Raw genomic sequence first — 23,391 nt, 5'->3', positions numbered from 1 at the left:
GTAGTTGTAATATTTTAGCCTCTGCTTTTGAAAAAAATATATATGTGAGTCATGACCTTCTCTGTAATAACTCTGTTGACTCCCAAGGCCTACTACAATGAGAATAATGATACAATTAGCACAATTGTGTTGTACCGAGCAGAACAACCTAGAAAACACTGCTAGAGAAAACTTACACTCCCATCAAACATTTTTCACTCAAAACATTTTCTACACACATCATGAATTAGAGAGATTTTTGTCTTTGACATGCTTCCAGCTTTCTGCTTGTATGCAAAGGGACTTTTCCAAGTCTAATAGACATCATCTACTCTAACAGCGATAAAATCGGCCAATAAGAACATTCTACATAATAATCATGGTTTTGAGTGCTCCTGAATAAAAAAAATCATTGCATTCTGCTCCAATAAATTAGTTGGTAGTTACGAGCCTAAGTTTCAAAAATTCTTTAAATTAATACATACATCATGAGCAATACACTCATTAAGAATTTGGATGTAAACACAGGGGTCATGGGAGCCTTTGAGATCATGGTGTGAGATAAAAACTCTGACACGGGAGGTCCAAGTCTGGGTTTTAATTCTGGATCTTTTAATACCAGGCTTTACAGAAGGCAATTAACATCTGTGCATCTGAATTTCTTCACTTGTAAAACAGAGGAGCTAGACAAATAATTGTTTAAGATCTCTAGCTATGCCAAAATTCTGGTCTGTGTTTTTAAAAATACACATACCATTTATGGGGTAGAATAAAACCACTGAATTCAAGTACAGAGCAAAATGAGCATGATATAGTTGCATACCAGATCCTTGGTCATAATAAAATGTAAGTGCTGAAATCTTTCTTTCACTGAAGCAAAATTCCTGGGATCTGAAATTTTTCTCAAAAAGGGAAATCGCCTAACAACTTGCATTTTTATACCTCTCTGAGACTTACTATACAAAGTCCATTCTATTACATACAAAGTATCACTTCTGACTAGTAATTTATAAAACATGTAGGAAAGCAAAGAATTTAAGAAAGTAAAGAAAAATTTAAGAATTGCACATAAAACAATGTGTAGATTATATTTTAAAACTGAAGAGGATCTTGATAATTTTCATTCTTTAGTAAACAATAATATTAAAGTTAGACACATGTCCCATGTGTTGTGTGGCTGATCTTGACATCTAACAGAATAAGCTAAGAGGTAGTTTAGAAATTGTTGCTAGAATTGCCCCTCTTCCTATAATATATTCTATTTTACCTCTTCTCCTCCTAGTTCCTCATCGTCTTCCTCCTCTCCAGGTTTAAGGTTTATTCCTTAAACCTCCTAATGTGACCTGGGGACACCGACTTAGCTATCCTAGGGAAATAAAGTTACACACAGCTTGTCAACGCCTAACAGAGATTTAAGGCTTGAGAAAGGAAGGCTGCAATGTTCTGATTACTGTCAATTAACATAGCACTAATTATTGAGAAGAGAGCACATTAAAATAGTTTTTAAAATGGGGGCGCCTGGGTGGCTCAGTCAGTTAAGAATATGACTCTTGATTTCAGCTCAGGTCGTGATCTCAGGGTTGTGAAAAAGAGCCCCGTGGTGGGCTCTGTGCTGGGCATGGAACCTGCTTAAGATTTTCTCTCTCTCTCCCTCTGCCCCTCCCCACCCCACTCTCTCTCTCTCTCTCTCTCTCTCTCTCTCTAAAACAGTGATAATAATAAAAATTTTTAAAATAGCTAACATTTCTTAAATGCTTATTCTATCCGAGATCCTGCTAGACCTTTTAAACTGAGATGTCAGAAACCTTGATTTAAAAAATTAGAACTCTTATATTTTTTATCCTAGCCGTTAGTCAATTCTTCTTTGACTCAAAATTGCAAGGACATACATTCAGACATGCACAAAAGTAGCCTCCTTTAAAATTGTGGCAATACATCCACTCTAACTACCATAAAATTTACCAAGGTATTTAGTAAAAATCATTGTCAAACCTGTAAGGCTGCTCTCCTGTGTGGGTTCTCAAGTGCCGTGTTAAGTTCGCAGACCTTGGAAAAATCTTGCCACAGTATCTGTTATGAAAGATGTTTATAAGAGAAAGTCAGCACAATCGACTTTATTTCACTCAAGCCACATAGAAGCCAGATGCTGATTCTTGATTTAATTAATCTTGCATGGAACTCACATGTCTTTGGTATTTAAAATTTGCAACAAAGCCATTCTACAGATATAAATAACTCCACGAATAAGGCTGCGTTATGAGATCTGGTTGAATTTGATCATGCATAAGCAAGCAGTTTATGAAAATAGACTTTAGTTTTGATGACCCCCATACGCCTCTTTTATTAACTCTGTATCTTTATAGTCGCAAAACTGAACCAGACAAGAGGATAAAAAAATGACAAGAGTCTGTGATTCTGGGTTGATGTAAACAGATTTCAAATGTTTCAACTCATTTTACATGTTAGCCGCGGTGACAACTCTGTACATTGAGCGGTATCAGATCAGACAAGATTCGAAGACCTCATCCATCAAGGTATGTTCCTATAAAAGCTTTTCTGGAAAGAAAGTGACACATTTTCCAAAGAGCAGATAAATTGATATGCCTGAGTCAGATGTCACAAATTTCTGAGGACAATTCAGAAATTATAAGCACAATTTATTGAAAAGAAAAAAAAAACAAGCTTTACTGTAATAGTGATGGGTAACAAGAAACTTATTAACTAGCTTTCTTCACTTATCAACCTTATTCGTCCTTTGTTAATGGCCTTATTCTTCAATGCCATGACAATTAATAAATGTATGCTCGAAGACAGTAGTATTATACCTTCGGATGAAAATAATTAACTGTGAAAGAAAATTCATAAATATCAAAGTGAAACAAGTATTTGGACTGTTTCCAACCTCATTTATCACAACCAAATGGCCTGTGTTAAAATTCCCATTTAATAATAATTTTTTAAAACCACTATTTTTGTATCTCCCTAAATAAAGAGTACTTTGAAGTGCTGGAGATCTATCATGATCACGATTAATCATCCAATCAAGAATAATTTCCAAAACAAACAGCAGCAGGGTTTTTTGCAATCAGGGAGACTTGGGGAAAGCGGGCCGTCATGGGCCCTGCAGTTACCTGCAGGTGTAGCGTTCTTTCCCTTTCCGCAGGAGGTTCTCTGGCAGGGCATTGGGAGGTGCTCTGAAGTTGAACATGGAGGGAACTGACTGCAGAAGTTCACTGGCCTCCGGTTTCAGGGCACTGAAGCTCTCTAGCTTCTCCGCCATGTTTTCAATAGCTGACATCTGAAAGGCAAGAGCACAAGACCATGAAGGACCAGTCTGACATCTGTTCTTCTGCAATAAACTCTAGAAAACCAAGAAATCATTAAGAAAAGGGAAGCATCAAATCTGCTGAATGCAGTAGACTGGAGAAAAAGGTTGCAGTGTCCCAATATTTGACAGATAACGAGAGGACTCGTTGATTTAGGAAATAACAAAGGTAGAACCGTGCTTATAGAATGCTGGGTGAACTTCAAAAGACCTTGGTTAGGCCATTTTGTCATCATTTGATATAGAACTGAGCAATGAAATACATGAGTGATAATAAAGCTTTTTTATTAAATTAAGAGACAATATTCGTATTACGTTATGGACATCAATAGTACACTGGACCTTATAGGGAAAGGTCCTGCATGCCTGGCCTTGGTAATAAAAACCATAGGAAGCATGGCATCCCATGAAAAGAATTCACAGCACGAAACACATCAAGTGTTCCAAGTTACAGCTTAAGCCAAATGTGTAGTGCAGAAAGAAAAAAATTAATGTGTAAGAGGTGTTTTGCCTAAGACTAGGTTAATTTAATATCTGGATATACTACAATTTTAAGTGGGATCATATACAAGGAATTTTGATGAAATAGTAATTTGTTCTGAACAAAGACTGAGTTGAAATGACAGCTCATGATATATCATCGTGACTTCACATAATAATAACTTGGCACGGGCGTTATAAGGGGAGTAGTTAGCCTAACCACACTCTTAGAGAAATAATCTTAAAAAACCTACCCTAATTCTTCCCCTCAAACAACCTAATTTATTTTGCTTATAATCTTCAAGTTTCTGTCCACCTGCCCATATAACTGACAGTCACAATTGGAGGGTGGCATTTACTTTGAAAGGCAGCTTGATCCTTACTGTCCTCAGTTAGAAGGACTCTCCCCTTTTCTTCAACCCTCCCAAAATGTTAAGTTTCTTTAGTGTTCATATTTTATTTGGAAGCTGCTTACTACTGAATTTTTAAGTAGAAAAGCAAACTCTCAGGCCATCCTGTTAAATCAACTCACCCATTATTTATTTGGTTCTCAGGCACTATGCCACTGGAGAGCTCAGAAAGCTGTTAAAAAGGTGTTTGCACTCTATATGCACTCTGTGTGTTTCTCAAAGAGCTGGGGTGTTAGACCAGGAGACTCCATGCAAGGACAAGAATGGTAACTGCACATTCAAACAATTGTTTAACCCAAGAGGATGATTCTTTCACTGATGGATGGCGGGACCGAACTGAAGGCCTAATTTACGAGCTCAGGATGGAAAGAAAAGGCACCCCTTCCCACTCAAAAGGAAAGTAACAAAATCTCTATTCCATGGCCCAGCAGCTGGACAGAATACCAGTGACTCTTTACGGCGAAGCAAAATCTTAACAGAATGGCCGGACGATAAACGATGATTCTTTTCTTACAAAGGGAATAGTGTATGCTCGATCCTTCAAATGACTATTCATGTTGTAGTTAGGTCTCTCTTTTCCCTTTATCCTGGAGCCTGCCCTCTCATTTCATGCCCGGACTCCTAATGCTAGCTACAAATTGCAACGTACAGGGTACCACTGCCAATTTGCCAAATGTCTTTCATCAAAGACGGTGCAAAAAAATCTCAGAGGAAAGTCAAGATACATTTACTTGTCAGGCGACAAATGTGAACGCATTGGGAGGCGGTAGGGGCTCTAAGCTCAGGGGTTTGATTCATAATCACTCAGCTGCTAAAACATTCTCCACAGATGCAAGTGGACAGCACATTTGTCACTATGAAGGATTTTGACACATACTGATCACAGGGCAGAGATATGGAATGATGCTGCTGCTCGGAGAGGTTGGCAGAAACTCTGTCCCTGCAGAATACGGTCATTATCCCCCTCTAGCCGGAGCATTAGCATTTTCATCTTACTTTGGGTTTTATTTATTAAAAATCAATCCAGAAATATTTTATGATACTATTTTATTTGCATTTATTCCTCTTAATTGTTTCTTGCAGAAAATCATTTTGATATTCCACCCTCCACAGAATAAATTGTCTGAGTGAAAAATGACCCCTGGCCTTCAAGCTGATTAGCAGAAACAAGCAAGGGTCAGGGTCACGATTGCATATATTTATTGGGAAGAATAGTAAGTGCATGGGTGATGATTATTAATGTTTTATTTATGTACATTTAATATTTGAGTAAAGTTTCATTATCTAGTGGTTTTAAATCATTTGAGTGTCCACCCGGCTGACATACTCAGACTCCTGCGGCGATATATCTTATAGAAACACTTTGCCTTTTATATGGAAAATAGCTTACTCATGACTATTATTCTCAGCTTTCATCTCTAGCACATATAAACTACAAGTCCTTTAAGTTATTTAAGAGCAATTGGCTGTTGAGGAATGTATCTTGCTTTAGTAGTGCCTAACACCTCCTTTTGAAGAAAGATCGCTGTGATTACATTATCTCAAACTATTTTGATTTGGGTAAACTATCAAGAAACAAGAAAATACACTATGGGCTTGATGACTAAACACTGACATTCTTAAAAGATAATAGGAAAAAGAACAGGGGTGACCCAAATGCTTCTCTTAAAAGCCACCCCCACCTTTGGCTTCCAGTGTCAAAGGAAAAGAGGATTAAATAGGAGCGGGGAAAAGGGAGAGAAGGAAGATGGGAAGTGAGCCGAGGGTAGTTATTAATACCACACACACACACACACACACACACACACACACACACACACCCCACTTTCTGTCCAGCTAGCAACAACCAAACATAAAAGTCACCACCGAATTCTTCCTTTCATCTTCATAAGATTTGCTCTCATAGCACTTGACCTCAGTTGAAAAGAAGAAGTTTCCCCATTAGGACAGATAGAAGTGACTTAGACATCTGCCAGTTGGGTAGGTTAGCAATTCTATGACCAACATCGGTCTGCCTCTGTCTTGGATTAAGGTGTTGGATTAAGATGAGCTTCACCTGGTGCATGGGTCAAAACCCTAAATTTCTCACTCTGTGGGCTGACTCGTATGATGCTCTTCCTGAAATAACATGCCTTTTACAAGAGAAGTAGCAAGTGTTGACATTCATTTTAAAGTCTGGCTTGGAATTTTAAAAATCAACATGAATTGGGATCAATGGAACAGAATCTACTAGCTACATATATATTTCAATTATGAAAAATCCAATGAAGAGGGCAATGTGTACTACTATAAAAAAGAAATTTGCTGAGAATGGGGAAAATAAAGGAGGAAATATTAGATCATATATTTTAGAAGTGCATCGCCCTTTGTCCTACTAATGTCATAGGCTAATCTCTGATCAGTAAATGACAGGTTTTTTTTTATATGGAGCAGTAATTTTTATTTATATATATAATAGTTGTTGATGGTATCTGCAGCCAGATGTCTGGAAGAGGAAGTCATTGCACCCCCTTTCAGTCCCCAGGAGGCTATTAACTTTATACTGACGCAAACTAATATTTAGACAGAATTCCCTAGATCCTACCAAAAAATGTAGCTATCTCCCTAGTCAAATAAACTTAGTATTTTTAAAAACATTTCAGCAGGCAAGATATCATCAACTGGGTCCTAAGCACTTAGCTTAACATTTATTATCTGGCAGCCAATAATTGATGACATAAAGAAGTTTCTCATTAAAACCATTAAAGCGACAATCTGATTATATGAAATGATTGTCCAATGGCACCATGAATTATGTGACCTAATGTTTTACAAATTAGATTACATGCCTTTATCATAAAACAACTAACTTTTCATAAATAACTTATGATGGGAAAGTTTGTAGATTTGGTGGTTTTCTATATTTATTCACTTGATAATCTTGAGAATTCTCAAAATTGTGGCCATTTGGGGGAGAAGCAAGTATTCATAGTTTATGGCTATCTCATTCCATGTATCACATTCAGCAGTCATGATTATGAAATCCATTAGAATCTGTTTACCACTAAAATGATAAACTTTAATATTTTAGTAGTTCCCACTAATATCTATGTTTTATAATACAAATATAAATCATAGCTCTGAAAACCCTATGATTTAGGGAATGGAAGTGTTTCCAAAGCATTGCAACGTCGGTTTCTATACCATTGTATTATCAGGGAAGGGAGTCTAACTTAAATCTGAATTGGCTTTGTCAGTTGGTAGAACCATTGGGCATTTATGTAGTGGACAGCACCTCATGGATGAAGCAGCCAACCACATAGGTACTGTCAAGTAATACTCCACCCTTAGAAAGGATGAGGACCCTGAGGCACGATACTCAGGATGGACCTCTCCCAGGGAAGACAGAAGAGGAACACTGGAAATACAGGCCAGGGTAATCAGAGCACAGCCCCATCAGCTGTACTACTTTGTCTAAGAAAGCCTTAGTCTCTCTCTCCCTCTCTCTTCTCTTGTACTTTTGAAATAAAGAAACTTAATCCTTAAACGTCTATCAAAATGAGAAAAAGCACAATTCATCACATACTCCACAGAAGAAATCAAATGGAGGAATTTCTGGTAAAGAAAATCTAATATCAGATAGAGGAAACAGTAAGTGCTAAAGTGTTCTGACTTAAAATAATTTATATATAATTATATGGTGACCAAAAAAACTGAACTATATTCCAGATTTTACCCATATCTCAGAATCAGAATAATTTTGAGTAAAGAAGACAACGAAGAAGTAGAAGTACATATAATCAGAGGAAATTTTGTAATATATGTTATTTATATGTATTTCCATCGACCCAAGGTTTATTTGAGAGTAAAAAGTAAATAAGCAAGACAGAGGATCATAGGGGAAGGGAGGGAAAAATGAAAGAAGACGAAACCAGAGAAGAAGACAAACAATAAGAGACTCTTAATCTCAGGAAACAAACTGAGGGTTGCTGGAGTGAGGGGGGAGGGAGAGGTAGGTGGGGTGTCTGGGTGATGGACATTGGGGAGGGTATGTGCTACGGTGAGCGTTGTGAATTGTGTAAGACTGTTGAATCACAGACCTGTACCTCTGAAACAAATAATACATTATATGTTAATAAAAAATATTAAAAAAACTAAATAAGCAGTCTTCTTTGTATCTTGAACAAAAAATAAAGCTGTCCCCTAGTATCATTACCTGACAACTGACTGAATCTGGAAATAGGAACTGAAAGTTGAGGAAGTGAGACCCAAGGCTGAAAGATTCATTCACTAGTTAGATATGGATTTTTAAACATTTAGTCTTATTACTCCAAATAGCCAGAACCAAGTTCTGCCCTGGGATATACGGATGTGAATTCCAATGTCAGCTTGTGTCTACATGTAAGTTCAGGTTTTAACCTTTTAAAGGCTTTATCAAAAGCATCTTTAACATGCTGATACAGGCTGCTCCAAATAATGGTTGTTTCCACTTAGTGACCCATTTCGAAGGCTCTTTTAACAACATACTCCCAAGCGCCGAGAAAGAGTTCGACATCAAGGTATAATTACATGGAATGGGTCAAATTTATAAAATAAACTTCTTTCTGTAAACAATTTATAGCACACTAAATGCCCAATTAAAACGGAAAAGTATTTTGCAGCTTGACAAAGCTGGAAAGCGATCTGCTGAAGCCATATCATGTAATGGAAAGCGGCTCAGAATTCTTTATGTCTGCACAGCATTTTATAATATAAGTTGTTTTCCTTTTAATGCTACACTATTTTAGTCAAAAATATAAGTAGGAAACTTACCCAAGTTCTCTGATCAGGCAGTTGGAACTGGGAGCAAAATTGAAACAAAAACAAAAAATTACTTCTGTATCAGTATCTTTATTGCAATCTATCCTTTGAGAAATTAACATTTATACGGACTTTGTAATTTTTGCTTATCATGTAACTGTACCTTGAGTAAAGGCTCTGGAAATGAAAATTAAATGTTTTTATAACACTGCTGGATTTCCTCTATTTACTGAAATTAAATTTTAGAATCAAGGTTATAAACCAGAATGTTCTTTTTTCCAAGAAAGCTAAACACTGCCTACTACACCAAATCTTAAATAGCAAAGTAGATACTTTCTTCTTTTTTTGTTTTTACTCACTGCAAGAGTCCTAAACTTTAATAAATAAAACTTCAGCAATTTCCAGCAAAAAATCTAGTCTCTTGCATTTGTATAATGTTAATAACAAAGAAAATAAGATATTTACTCAAACGTGAATCACTGAGTAACAAAAAGGTAATGTACTTGGAAATGCACTGCTTGACTTTTATTAGCTTGGGATTCAGACCATGAGTGGTCAAAACACATAAGGATATTAATTAAAAGAACTTCACATACATAGTTAACAACGTCAACTTATGACAAGAATCACTGGGGGAAACTTCAGTGAATTGGGAGCTCTTCCAGGAAGCACAAAGGTTGTATCCTTAAAATTACCATTTTGCTTGGTTAAAGGGGATACTTCTTGCTTTTTTAACTTATGGCATCTTTAATAAGGAAGATACATAGTTTTTAAGGATAAAAAATTTATTGCAGAGGAAATCTAACAATAAGAAACACCTTGCTGAAAGCAAAATAGAAGATGAAGGACAAAAGACAAGTAATTTTCACATCAACATATAAAGGATAACTTGGAAAAAGACGAACTTTTTCCCAGTTCTTTGGTAGGATAGACAGACACTTTAAAAAGAAAAAAATAAAAATGACTGAATAAAGGACAGAAACAGAAGTAAAACAGAGTCTTTGTTGCAGATGTATACAAAGCCAAACATCTGGAAATAAAATGTATTAACCACCAAAAGCAATAAATGTTGCATTTTGTCTTCAATTTAATTTCTTATATAAATTTGTTTCAGTAACTACCGACAAGGTGTATCATGTTTCTGCATGTATTAAACGTGCACAGAATATAGGAAAATCACACCAAGGAATAATAGCCAGTTTTACAACAGCATAACTACCAAATGATTTCTATGGCGGTTCAAAGGAGCCATCAATGTAAATGCAAAGTACCTAAAACGCAAAGTACCCAGTGAAATGGACATTCCAGAGATCACACATTCATACCATTCCTTCCATCTCACCTACTTGTGGCTGTCATTCCTTTTCAAAATTATAATCTAAACTAAGACCCCCACAAACAATTTTCAACCATGTATCCAGGAAGAACCTCTATAGTACTTATTTCTACCTTATATTAAGCTAACTTATTTATAAAAGAAAAGTAGAAATCTAAATAGTCCTCTAGTGGCTTGACACAGAAAGCATACTTCTGTAAAAATTGAACAAAGCGAGGAATTTAGACCCTGATAATGAAAAAAAAAAAAAAAAGGCAATTATCTTTTACTTTTGTTTGTGTTCCTATATCTTCTAGATATTTTTGACAAGACTTTTAAAAATATATATTATTATTCCAAGAGGCAGTGAGATGCCTGATAATCTTTCAATAAAACTCAATAAATATCTAAGTATCTACTGAGGTGTCCACCTTTTTTTTTTTGATTAGGAAATGTGCCCAGGGGAGGGACATGCTGAGTAGAATACAAAGGCATACAAATATTATAAAATCAGGCTTGCCCAGAGAATACCACTACCAAGAATCTATAGACCTATATCTATGTTTTCCCTGAAGCATTAAGAATATGTGGTCTCCTTTATTATGATGATGATATTATTATTATAACCCTGAGAAATACGTGAGGAAAGTATTATTCCCATTTGGAAGACAAAGATACAGAAGCCCCAGTGCTCCAGTGTACTTTAAATGGAAAATGAAGTAATGAATGGTCTTATCCAAGCATTTATTTAGCTACAAAATCATGGCCAGCCCCGGGAGCAGAGGCAAAGGCTTCCAGTTTGGCCTCCTGCTCTGTGCCACCCTTATTGCTGGCCAATGAGGCAGTGCCAAGAACACAGTAAGCATCTTTCCAAGTACTTCTAGATCCGTGTATAGTCCTGCCAAAGAAGCTGGGTTCCGGGGATGGCCGGAGAGTATTTTCCTGGCATTCCTTTACATTCAAAATGGACTACTTCTGCATTCACTAAAGCCGAAAGCTATCCCTCATTTAGGTCGTCCCACTTGCCAGGCAGTTTGCGCCGTACCGGCTTAGGTACATGAACGCTAACCCGCACGGCTGGCCGAAAGGGGTGTTGCCACCATGCTGATATCTGAGAAGGCTCAGAGAGATGAACCGCTCTGCTCAAAACCTAAGCATTTTTGCTAATAAGCAGGAGAGCCAGTCATAAAGCAGTCATTTCTGGCCCCAAATCCTGGCAGGCTGTCTTTGTTTGTTTGTGTTTGTTCGTTTATGGGAAAGCAGATCTTGGGGCTAGGATGGAATTGATGGAGTACTAGAAAGAACAGAAGAATTCTGTGGAAATTTTAGGACATTTGAGGCAGGTGTTCTGAAAGAACAGACTCTTGGGTCTGGAGGCTTGATGAAAAGGGGGTGGCCCAAGCTTCTCCCAGGTGACAGTTGTGATTTCACCTGTACCCCAAGTGATCTATAGCCATTACACATGAAAACAGCCACGATGGTTAGAAAAATAATAAAATCTTTCTGTAGCAGTTGGTAAACAGCCTTTGCACCAAGAACCTTGAATGGTCCCCCTACCATCCTGGCCGCATCTCAAAAGACCCTTCAGACAGCCCACCAGCCAGCAACTACACCATTAATAGTCGGGGCAGCAAGGACTTCCAAGACGCTGCACCAGAATGCCGGGAGTCCAGTCCGATGGGTCAGTATTCGTGACATACAGGGTGTCAAGTATTTCGATTAGCACTCTCGGGTCCTGTTCTAACAGCGGCAATAGGCAGTCCCTTCCACCAAGACATGACCCTCTAGTGTGGGAAGGAAGCATACACGCCTGTTTGCGGTGCTCTGTGGGGAGGACTGCTCTGCTCCCAGTATCATCTTTTGTGATCCTCCATTCACTTGGGAAATATCAAGAGATAGTAGATTTTCTTATTTGATTTGATTAAAAATATGTACATACTCTAACACTTGCATGCACATGTGGAGTTATCGGGAGACAAAACTGCCCATCTTGTAGACTAGTGAATTCACTTTGGCTAGCTAGAAATCTGTGAATTTCAGAGAGAATAGGGACTTGCCACCCAGCTCCTTCATTTTACAGATAAGGAACTAAGCGCCAGGTAGACCGAGTCACCTGAGGATCCTGAATCCCAGTCTTTTTTCCCCTCTGTTATACCGTGTCCTCATAGCACTTAATTTGGAAGTGATTAGTTGCTAGATTTTAAAGATAATTAGAATATGAGAACAATTTGATTATTGTAACTAAACGTATATAACTATAATATCCCCATGAGCAGTTAGTGATAATTAGAAAGTTCTCAAGAAAGATAGACCTTTTGTGCACTGACACAAAATGCATATTATGTTCAGCTTTATTAGCCCATGAGGCCTAGAGTACAATTAAAAATCAACCTAAATGTAAACTATAAGTACCTAAATGTAAACTATAAGTATAAATCTAATATAAGTATTAGATCTACCTCTTTTATAACGTGTTTCGTTTCCATAAAGTAATTATATAAATAATATCATTCCTTAGCCTTTCTATATAAAATGAATGCTAACTGGAACATTTCTAATTCCTTGAATATTAAATCATGTATTTTCTCACTTTGAAATAGAATTTTTGAGCAACGATAGATTTCCCCAGCTAACCAGAAAATGTACTTCCACTCTCATACTCTGTTGTTTAGGACGTTGTACAAGTACTGAAAAAGTTGCAGTTGAAGTACTTGAAAAATTGAAGAAGAGGTGGCAGAGGGGGAGGGTGGGTCATATCCCCAGATAATTTAATTACCTCGTAACATTCTTTAAGATGGCTTGAATAAAATTCTACCAATTTTATTGGAGGAGCATAATTTTTAGTTTGACTATGTTGAAAAGGAATAAATTAGTTCACTGATTTTAAGCATTTTCATAAAAATTTTGCTTACCATCTATAAAGACCAGAGTTTATATCTTTTAAAAAAATTAGAAATAAAAAACAAAATATCAGGTAAAAAAACACATTTAAGATGTTTATATATTTGGTCTTTCAATAGAATTCTCCGCATGTTGATTGCTATGTAAACCAGTTTTTTAAAAATAACCAAATATGTAAAACAGAGGGATGAACCAGTTAGATGGCACTGCTCTGCATTCTCCTTGCAATGAGAAACTATATATATTTTGATAAATGGACACAGCTCCATTCAGCAAATGACTCTGTGTATTGTGGTAAATTCTTGTGCAATTACAGAACTTCGCTGGAATGCCCAGTGGTCTCTAGATAAATTCCTTCACCCTCTATGGTAACAACTTGTCAGGTAGATTCATTTCCTGTTTTTTTATCTAAGCACTAAAGGAACCTGAAGGACCTTCATGAGTTTGGGACGAGTCAGAGTATGATCTATCTCTTACTAGCAGTAATTTTTAAACACAAAAGACAACTTCAGTATTTATTCTAACTGAATTTTGCTCACTCCAAAATACACGTTGGCTCAATAAGCAGTTAACAGCAGACAATAATTTAACACCCCCAAAACACATTGTTTTTACACATATATTAATTTCTTTTTCTTTAAAGAGTTTGAGTTTTAGTTCTGCTAGAATTTCCTGTGTTCTTCTACACCAGCGTCATAGGAAATCCTAATGTTCTCAAGATTTCTTTCATTTCATTGCACCTGCTTTTCAGGATCAACAAGTTAGTTTACAAGCTTGAAGTCTCAAATTCAAAATACTTACTTGTGGGTGAAATAAGAATCCTGGAGAAGGTCTCAAGTATTTCTCTTTTAAAGCTTCAAGTGGGTCAGTTAGTTTTCTTTTCTCTACTCTGAAAGGTTAAAATTAGTTTTTGGAGATGAATCAGTCTCATATATCAATCACTATATAATTACTGACATTTCAAACAGCTAACAATAAAGCAAATGGTAGGTTTCTGGGAAGCACACTGATAAAAATATAAAGACATCTGTTCAGTTCTTGAAGAATACTCAGGGCACTTCTAGGCACTCAAAGAAAGAAGGTCCTATTTATAACGGCAAAATCCGATTGAATGACTAGTAATAACAGTAGTGAGGAAATATAAAAAATGAAGAGTCATGAAACCAGAGGGATTGGTCATACGTTTGTACCTTTCCATTTCAAATGGAGACAAGAAGGCTGGATGATTCTGAAATCATGAGGAGAGAGTCCATTTTGAAAATTAAAGTCATTTTCTACCAAGAAAGTGTTCCCCTAGATATTCATTATGTTTCTCCCATCCTTGCCAATGACAGCAGGAGAGTTTCTAAGCATACTCTGCACGCTGCCACTTACTCTTTGAAGTATAGGTGTCTTCCTTTGGATGGCAAAAGGGGGTGGAGGGAAAAGGAAGGGGAATTTTTGAAGATAGAGACATATAAAACTTATCTACATATCCCTTCTGCCTTAGAAATGTTTGTCATTCTATTTACCATTAAGTGTACAGGAAATGAGATCATGGATTCAATTAATTTCTTTCACCAACTGTTGGTAAGTTTCTTTTAAGAACTGTTGAGTAAGTACGCTTTTAAAATAGAACCAAAATTAATACAAACAGCTACCATTTCTTGAAATTTTGTATATGCTATGTTTTGCATTTACTATTTCACTTACTGAAATAGGTCCTCTTATACCCATTTTATGGATTTAAAAAAAAGTCTGAGACATGGGAAAGCTGAGATTTCAACTCAGGTCTTACACTAAGACTGGTGTTTAGGTCTTTCATGACTTCGGTAAAATGACGGGCCTAGGCCCTTAATTCAGAGTGAAATACCAGAGAGGAGGCCAAGTTTTAACTAAGCAAGAGGAAGGTTAGGAGGTGAAGGAGAAGAGTGTAATGGATGTGTGGAGGGACTGAAAGCCCATTGCCACATGGAGGGTCTAAGAAAGAAAGTCTGAGGAATACTCTTCACAAAGGGCTGAGATGTATCACTGGCTTGGAAACAACCTTCCTGGCAATGTGTGACATACAATCCACACACAAAATACGGAAGTGCTGTTTTCCCTTCTTTTCCCTTCTCTTATTGGGACTGCCACAGGAATCAAGACATAAATAACTGAAAAAAAAAAAAGTGCCCAAGCCTGATTACGATGGCTCAGAGATATTTTTGTATTGTCCTTTTTAATCCCCTTCCAGTGGAGTTAGCCCTCAACATAGTGGCAGTATTTCTTAGTTAATGTATCATAGATAATAGGAGGCAGAAAAGGATGGAGTTTTTAGTGAAAAGGGTTTGCAGCTCTAGTTCCTATTAAGTAATAGGAATCAATAAATATCGTTGAATGAAAGAGTAGCACAAAATTGTTCATAAAAGACAATCAGGCAAAAATACGACAATAGTCTCATCTTAAACAAGTCTAATAAACAATGATCCACACGTTCCATTATTTCTTGACAATGTTCAAGACTTGAGTGAGAAGGTAAATGTGAAAATGCTTGGTAATATTTAAAATCCATAATAAGCATAATTACTATTACTCATACTTTTAAAGAAAGCTGGTATTTAAAAACTAAGTCATTCTGAATTTCAAGTGAGTGTTACACAATGCTGTCTAAGAGGCTTTTTATTAAGCATATATGTTTCCCCCAAAGAATTTTTGGATGCAGCAAAGAAAACTGGATAATGAGCATTATGAACAGAGACGCATTTTTCAAAACCAACCATTCACATTATACACAAGACATTTTTGTGACTAATATTTCATTTACTTTGGGCTCCTGGGACGTTTATTTAGCAACAGAATATGAACAGTACGTACTAAGGATGCGTTGATAGGTTAACAAAGAGAAAACTCATGCTGTTCTATGTCCCATCTCATTTCAAATATCCTGACCCATTTAAGTCCCCACACATACTTGCATTAATCCTTCAGGAGCCTCATTCTTCTGCCACTTGACAACTTGCTTTAAATATGGCTTTCCCATATTTTCCACTTAAAAATGTGTTTAAAAATAAATTTATTGTCAAGGGAAAGAACTCAGTGGGCCTCATCCCAAACCCCAAATTCAGAGACATCCAAAAATAAGTCCAAACCTAATGAGTTGACCGTCTGAGTAAAAAATGAATTCACTAGATCAAACAGCTTTACTCTCTGCCTTATAATAATAACAAAAATAATTTGTTATAAGCCATAGCTTTAGAATGTAAAAACTGCCCTCCGTTCACATGTCCACGTCGAATGGTCTCTTATCCTCCCTTACCTGTAAATCGGGTCCATAAAGAAAGGAGTGGGTCTAGCGTGCTGCAAGGAACTGTCCGATGCGGGTCTCGGTTCAACGTTGCTTCCTTTCTTTTCCCCAAACACATGGTTTTTACGGGGCTCGGCCAGCTTTGTTCCACTGGCTCTACTCCTACTGCCCATACTTAGATCCAGGGGCTGGTCTTGGCTTGTGGCAGATGTTGCTGGAGGCTTGGAGGGTCCTGGAGTCAAGGGCTTCTCGTCCTTTCGCTTAGTGGTGAGATCAAAGGGAGACTCAGAGCTTCCCTTCTGCAGTTTCTTGACTTCACTTGGTGATTGGGGTTCCATTTTCAAAGGTAACGATCTCAAGTCTCTATCAGGAAATGGGTACATTGATTGAGAGAATGCTGGAAAAAACGGGAGGGGAAACATGGAAGGGTAAGGTAAAGCTCCAACTTTTTTGTCTTGCAGCCCCACCAGTCCTGTTGAACCAAAGTATTTTTCAGCAATAGAAGCAATAGCCTTTATAGAATCATTCACAGCTCCTGACACCGCAGTGTGCTCCTCTAAAGACGGTGGGAAAGTGGAATGATTGCTGTATTCTTTCCTATTATGTCCTGAAGCCAGATTCTGAAGAGGGCTTACTTTGTCTTTGAACATTTTACCATTTTCTTTAAATTTCTCTTTATCACTTTCAAGGTCACTTTCCAGATCAGAGCCCGAGGTTGTTTCCAGGTCACTGCCACTTGGTGTACTGACATCATCAAGGTCACTACTCTCTGACTGGTCACTCATTTTCTCAAGGGGCCTCTCTTCAGAGGACCCCTCGGGCTGGAGCTCCACTGGCTTATTGTCCCCTACAGGTGGGTGTTTAGATAGTGCCTTCAAAATATCCTGTGTAGCTGGCAGTATCTGAGGATGTGTCATGAGGGGACTTTGACTTTTGTTTGTCTGTTCAGTACTTGATAGTCCTTTAACAGGAGAACTAGCAGGTATCAAAGGAGGCCTGTGGTACAAGCCGGAAGGAAACAGACCAGGGAAGCTAAAAGAAAATCCAGGAGCTGTTGGAAAGGTAAGACCAGCGGGATGCCTATTGGCACCAAAATAGTCAGCAAGGCCCGGGTTGGCATGACTCATATTAACCATGGACGTTTTATCCATAGCGGGGGTTCCAGGAAGTGAAATGCCTTGGCCAAAAAATCCACCTGCCGCAAAATGGTTCTTGCCCTCACAAAACCTCCTGTGTTTATTTAAGGAAGACGTAGTGCTGAACATTTGTCCACAGTCTTTGCACTTGATTTGGGTTCTGCAATCAGCATGCATGCGCTTATGACGACAAAGGTTTGAAAACTGAGTATAGGATTTATGGCAGACCTCACCTGTGTGCAAACAACAAAAAAGAATCTCAGGCTTTATGGCAATTGCTGCTGAATTTAGCAAGTATCACAATTGGTTTACCCAAAATTTCAATTAGGAAGCTAGGAAAAGTTGTTGGAGGTACCAATCTGGGTGCTCCAAACACAGAAATCCCCATTTCACTAGATTCCAAAGCAAGGCATCCAACCTGACAAATGTCTTGAGGCAGCACAAATATTTCATATATAAATATATATAAAGATTTCTGTCATCCCCATTGCATATTTTGCATTGTATTTGTGTATTTAAGTATTTATAGAAAAGTCCAATTCCAGCATGCATTGATTTCCCACCCAACACCTACCCTAACAGAATCTTAAAAATTAAAGTCTTAAGCACAATACATAACAGGAACCCATTTAAACTTTTAGACCGCTCCAAGAATTCTAAGTCGGAGGCACCGACACAAAATAAAACAGCCTTTCCCTCAACCGGCAACTTTATCTTTATTCTCTCTCCCCTTGGGGAAAAAGCCTGTGACTGCTCTACCATTATTTAATTTGTGTTATATCATACGCTCTCATCATTCACACATCAAAGCCACACAACAATGCACATTGTGTATTCGGAGACATTTTTAACAATCATTTTCATGATTCGAGAAAGACTGACATAATTTACAATGGCTCTATTTTAAGCCTGCAAAGGAAACTAAATTGAATGTGGCCCATCCTGCATTGCTGGTTCCCATGAACTACGATCACGTCCTCTGACTTCCCCTCACACCAGCGGTTGTGCTAACCTTCCTGCATTTCTGAAACCCCCGTCCTTGGGAAATATGTCCACTCGTTGTCATATCTTCGCCGGTTATCTCAGGGCTTGACTTCTATGGGGTTTAGCCAACTACAGTAAGCAGGGGAGGGTGCTCTGAATGCTCTAATCCAGAAAGAACACAGCAGGGTGCGGCCAGGAAAGAACCCTCTTTGTGGAGCATTTGCCAAAAAATTAGAACATCTCTCTCCTCACATATTATGTGAGAATAGAACTAAGTGTATTTTGAGACCAAGCTTCGTAACCTTTAAGAACTCCTTTGCTAGGTACGAATCCCCCTCACTTCATAGTTCAGCATGATTATCGTGCCCATTTCCTAAGCATCACATTGTTTAATCTTACTTTAGTAGAGATGAATCCACTTTATGTGTGAGCTTACTGTAAACGATTCTGTGCACGTTTAATACATGCAGAAACATGATACACCTTGTCGGTAGTTACTGAAACAAATTTATATAAGAAATTAAATTGAAGACAAAATGCAACATTTATTGCTTTCATGTGATGATTGCCTTTAAGCGCAGAATGGTGGAGCTCCTAAATTAAAGCAATAATAATTGAAAGAAATAAAAAACTCGAAGGAGATTTTATAGATGTTCAGTCATGCAAAACTCACCCAAAAGTTGGATTATCCCACACACCACCACACAGGAAAGACCAAGTGATTCCATAATATTTCTTTTACTACTAATGATTAAAATGCACTGCGAAATATATCAGGGTGCTTAGTAATAGTAAAGGAGCTTTCAACTGTGGGATGATTCATAACATTATAGAGGCCGTAACATGCATTTTAATGGGAAGAGAAGATGTGAGTGATTTCTTTTCAAATCATCCTACTGGAATAGACTGACCAGAGGCTGCTTTAAAAGTATGTACTCTTTAACCATATACGATAAATATACATGCTATTTAAATTCTTTGATACACTAATTAAAACCATATGATGTAGAGGGTGGAAACACGAGGCTTTCGCTGGTTACACTAATTCAGCTATGAGCAGTAACAAGAAGTAGTAAATAAAATGTCGTTGGAATTATAAAAGTGCACTCATCGAGAAAGTAACACCTCTCCTCTGGGCATTAAAAGGCGTTGAGAAAATGTCTTGATGGGTCTTCAGCCATGGTATAAACTTTTGAAAGGTTTGCAATTTTTTGGCAAAGAAATATTGCTCTCTATACTTCTCTCTTGGAGCCGGATGGATTTAAGAAATCAAGACCTTCTCTATCTCAGAGTAACAGAAGGTGCATTTGACTTTCCTGGTTGCACCCTCTGTTACTCAGATGAGTGCGGGCTGTGTCAGGTCTTAAGAACATAGAATCTGGGATGTTTCCCTAGGCAGGAGCTTTGTTTTTCTCACTTGAAGGTCTGGCCTGGCCCACCACAAACCACCAGGCCTCCAGGTAAATGGCTCAATTGATGTTGAAGTCTATACTCTACTGTAATTTTCTTAGTAATAAGGAATTAGCCAGCAGTTAACATTGCATTTTTCTACTTATTAAACAAATTAAGAGGTATTTTGAATATGTTCAGCCTATTAGAGCATGTGGTTTCTATTTGGGAAGGCTGGAGGTTTCTGTAAAGGCAGTGAGTAATTACCTTAGCGCTGGTGACTTTGGGCTCAAGCTTGGCGGTACACTGTAATAAGAGACAGTTGCCATAAACACACCAGTGGGGGTAAATCATGGTGTGTGGCCTTCTGGTGAGAAACAGATATCAACTCTAGGTGAACCTCCTCCACTCCCAATCTCCACACCAACTCTCTTCTTTTGTTCTGAGATTACATGGCTATTATTCATAATTACCCCATGGTTCTCTGTCAGACTTTATATTTGAAGAATGCCATCTGCTATTTAAATTTACCAATAATTACTGAAAATGCATTCATGGCAAATAGTTGCACAAGCTGATTGGAAAGGGACACCCTATAGTGTTTTAAAATGAAACACTTGACTTCAACACAATTAAAATTCCAGATTCCAGAACCGTAGATGATAGGAATCTATATTTTCTGAATTTTGGTTTAAATAATACAGAAAGCATTAAATGGGTGATCATAATCCATTTGGTCTATTTTTTTCCCACCAAAACACAATAAATGTTTAAAGTCTGTTTCTGAGAAATCAGAAATAAATGAGTTATTTATGCCCGTAACACTTGCAAGTACATTTTTAAGGGCGTTACGACCTAGAGTCAGAAATGCCTTTATGAGACAAGAAGTCTAAAATTTCTATTGTATACTTTATTTCCCGTGACTTTCAACAGAGCTTCCCCAAGGGAGACTAGAGCACCCTTTTGTTTATCAGCTAGTCCTCTTCACTCCACCCAGGGAACAGAAGAACATATGAGCAAAACAAAGACTTTAGTGTAAGCTGGAAAGGGGGGGGGAAAAACCAACAACAACAAAAAAACTCCCTTGGTGCTTGGAAGCACAAAAGAGGGCTGTGTCGAGGTAATAAAAGGAGGAGGGTTAGTCCCTGGCATCTCCATGTTGGCACTAAAAAATATTTTTTGCCCATCAGGTCCTGTAGTAGTGTCTCATACACCTACTACAGACTATTGCGTATGTGTCAGAAAAAAAATGTGTTATAAGGGTTCCCGAGTCAGAGGTTTTTGCCAACTATGGAGTGTGCTTCAATCAGTTCTATGCACGTCTGGATCCAAAATCAGTCTTGACGTTTGTAGCACAATTCAGTGAGTCACCGTGTTTGTATGCCCCGCTGAGCAATGGATCAAAAGAAGTCCAGAGTCATTGCCCATAGGGACCGAAAACAACTGATTTTCCTCGTGAAACATCTCAGCATAATACAGGGAACAGGAGTGGGTGGACAGAAGAAGCAGCAAACGAGCACTGAGTTTTACTTTAGGTGGAGTGTGTTACTCAAATACAGAGACGTTCTAAGTAGGTGGTCAGACTGGCTGTCCCCTGAACACACACTGCCTGTAAATTTGCTTTAGTGCAGTGGGTTACAGAAGCATCGTGTCCGGCTTCAAAGTGAGAACGTTCTGCTTTTCAAGTAACTGAGAACTACCGGCCAGCAGCCAGTGATTGCTAACAACGTGTAGATTAAGGGGAATTTTATTCCCCCCCTCTCTTTCCCCTCACACACACACACACACACACACACACACACACACACACACACACAGAGTCATAAGCCCCCTTGCCAAGTGGGGTACTTCCAGCCCTTTCTGATCCAGAACGGGTTTTTATCACTTCATCTCGTTTAGTGGCATCTGCCATTTTCAGCGTGAGACAAATCTGGTTGTCTCTATTAAATCCTACAACCTGGGGAGGCTTCCCTTCCATTACTTAATGACTTCTTTCTCGGCTCGTTATTGATTTTATCTAAAAGAAAACACCCCAGGGATTAGAGACAAAATACCCTGGATCTGGGTGTCAAAGATTTTCTTGTAACAGAAAATAGCCCTACTGGACTGGACCATAAATAGCTAATGAGGAGATACTTCCAGGGCCATGCGGCCACTCTCCTGATCACAGTGCCTTTTGGACGAGAGAAGGATGCAGGAAGGAGGGCTGGAGTGTTAAAAACTTACAGATAAAGGGCTTCACACTGCTGTGGATGTGCTTGTGTTGTTTGAGGCCCGACGAAGTGGCAAACGTTTTGCCACACTCCGGGCACGCGTGGGCCCGGGCACCAACATGCTGAGAGCGGATGTGCCGCTGAAGGTTGCTAGGGTCCGTGAAAACCTGCTAGGAAATGAGTACTGATTAATCAAGAAACTTAATCCAAGGACACAATAAAGAAGACCAGGAATGACTCGAGAAGGAATTTTATTTGTTTTGCTTTTGTTTATTTGTTTTCCCCAAAGACCAAAAGAAAGTCATATTTCCAAAGCATGAGCTCCTCTAGCATAGGGACTGTAAACTATTCAGCTCTGTATCCTTAGCACGAAATGTCCATCGGTATCAGTTGAACAAGATAATTAATGGCATGATTAGACCATATTCAAGATCATTTTGATCCCATTTAGAGTGATTAGAGTTGAATAATAAAACGCCAACAAAGACAGGATTAAAACCGGTGTGCTATTTCCATCCTCTAAACCAAGACACACTATGTGCAAAATTGGGGGGAGTTTTACTAAAGTATCTCAAATCTATCCAAGGAGTTCCCCCAGGAGTTAAAGCTAACACTGTGTTTCAGCAAGTTACCATGAAGCTAAAACTATTCCTTTAAACACTGTACTAAAAAAAAAAAAAAAAAAAAAAATGAAAAAGTCACCCACACTTCTGGGAGCAAAACATCTCTAAGGATAATTTCTAGTGCCACAATTTCCACTGGCATGAAGAAAGATATTCAAATGATATGAGAAGTTTTTGGAAATAGAAATCAACCTTAATAACATCAGGACATCTTTTAGTTCATTGAGAACCACGAAAATTAAATGATGTGAGCTACTGTTTTCATAATTCAGAGTCATGGTCAAGGTGGAGTGCTTTCCTTGCACCCTTATGGTGTTCAGCAGTGGCCACTAAGGCATTACGCTTTTAATTAGAACCAAGTGATGATTTATGGTGGGGACTTGGGTGGAAAAATCTGCAAATGTAGGAGTCTCCTATTCTTTCTGAATAGGCATCCAGAAACTTTATGTGACTTCCTCACAAACTGCTATTAAAATAAATCAGTAAATGTGCATTGGATAAAATTTTCATTCTCCATAAGGCTATAAAACAACCCCACACTGGCAAGCCAGTAGCGGAACCAGGAATTTACCAAGGATGTCTAACACCTAGT

The 23,391-nt window shown here is 38.1% G+C and overlaps 1 protein-coding gene across 5 annotated transcripts in view; it reads right to left on the bottom strand.

Moving 5' to 3' along the window:
- MECOM (MDS1 and EVI1 complex locus) overlaps positions 1-23,391 on the bottom strand; it is a 277,123-nt gene that overhangs the window by 13,034 nt on the left and 240,698 nt on the right. The window contains exons 6-11 of one of the 5 annotated variants that reach the window (XM_088019859.1): positions 22,190-22,346; positions 16,467-17,823; positions 13,991-14,078; positions 8,986-9,012; positions 3,111-3,277; positions 1,972-2,049 (exon numbers count right to left, since the gene is read on the bottom strand). In XM_088019859.1, the coding sequence (XP_087875985.1) occupies positions 1,972-2,049; positions 3,111-3,277; positions 8,986-9,012; positions 13,991-14,078; positions 16,467-17,823; positions 22,190-22,346 (1,874 nt within the window). The remainder of the gene's footprint in view (positions 1-1,971; positions 2,050-3,110; positions 3,278-8,985; positions 9,013-13,990; positions 14,079-16,466; positions 17,824-22,189; positions 22,347-23,391) is intronic. The other 4 variants (XM_088019877.1, XM_028103132.2, XM_088019896.1 and 1 more) reach the window with 4 other exon arrangements.

Source organism: Eumetopias jubatus, unplaced genomic scaffold, assembly GCF_037043125.1.
Source record: "Eumetopias jubatus isolate StellerSeaLion01/CBP00866 unplaced genomic scaffold, mEumJub1_p1.0 scaffold_1, whole genome shotgun sequence".
NCBI classification, from domain to species: Eukaryota; Metazoa; Chordata; class Mammalia; order Carnivora; family Otariidae; genus Eumetopias; species Eumetopias jubatus.
Note: the sequence above shows the minus strand (reverse complement) of the source record. Positions and strands in the feature narration are given on the sequence as shown.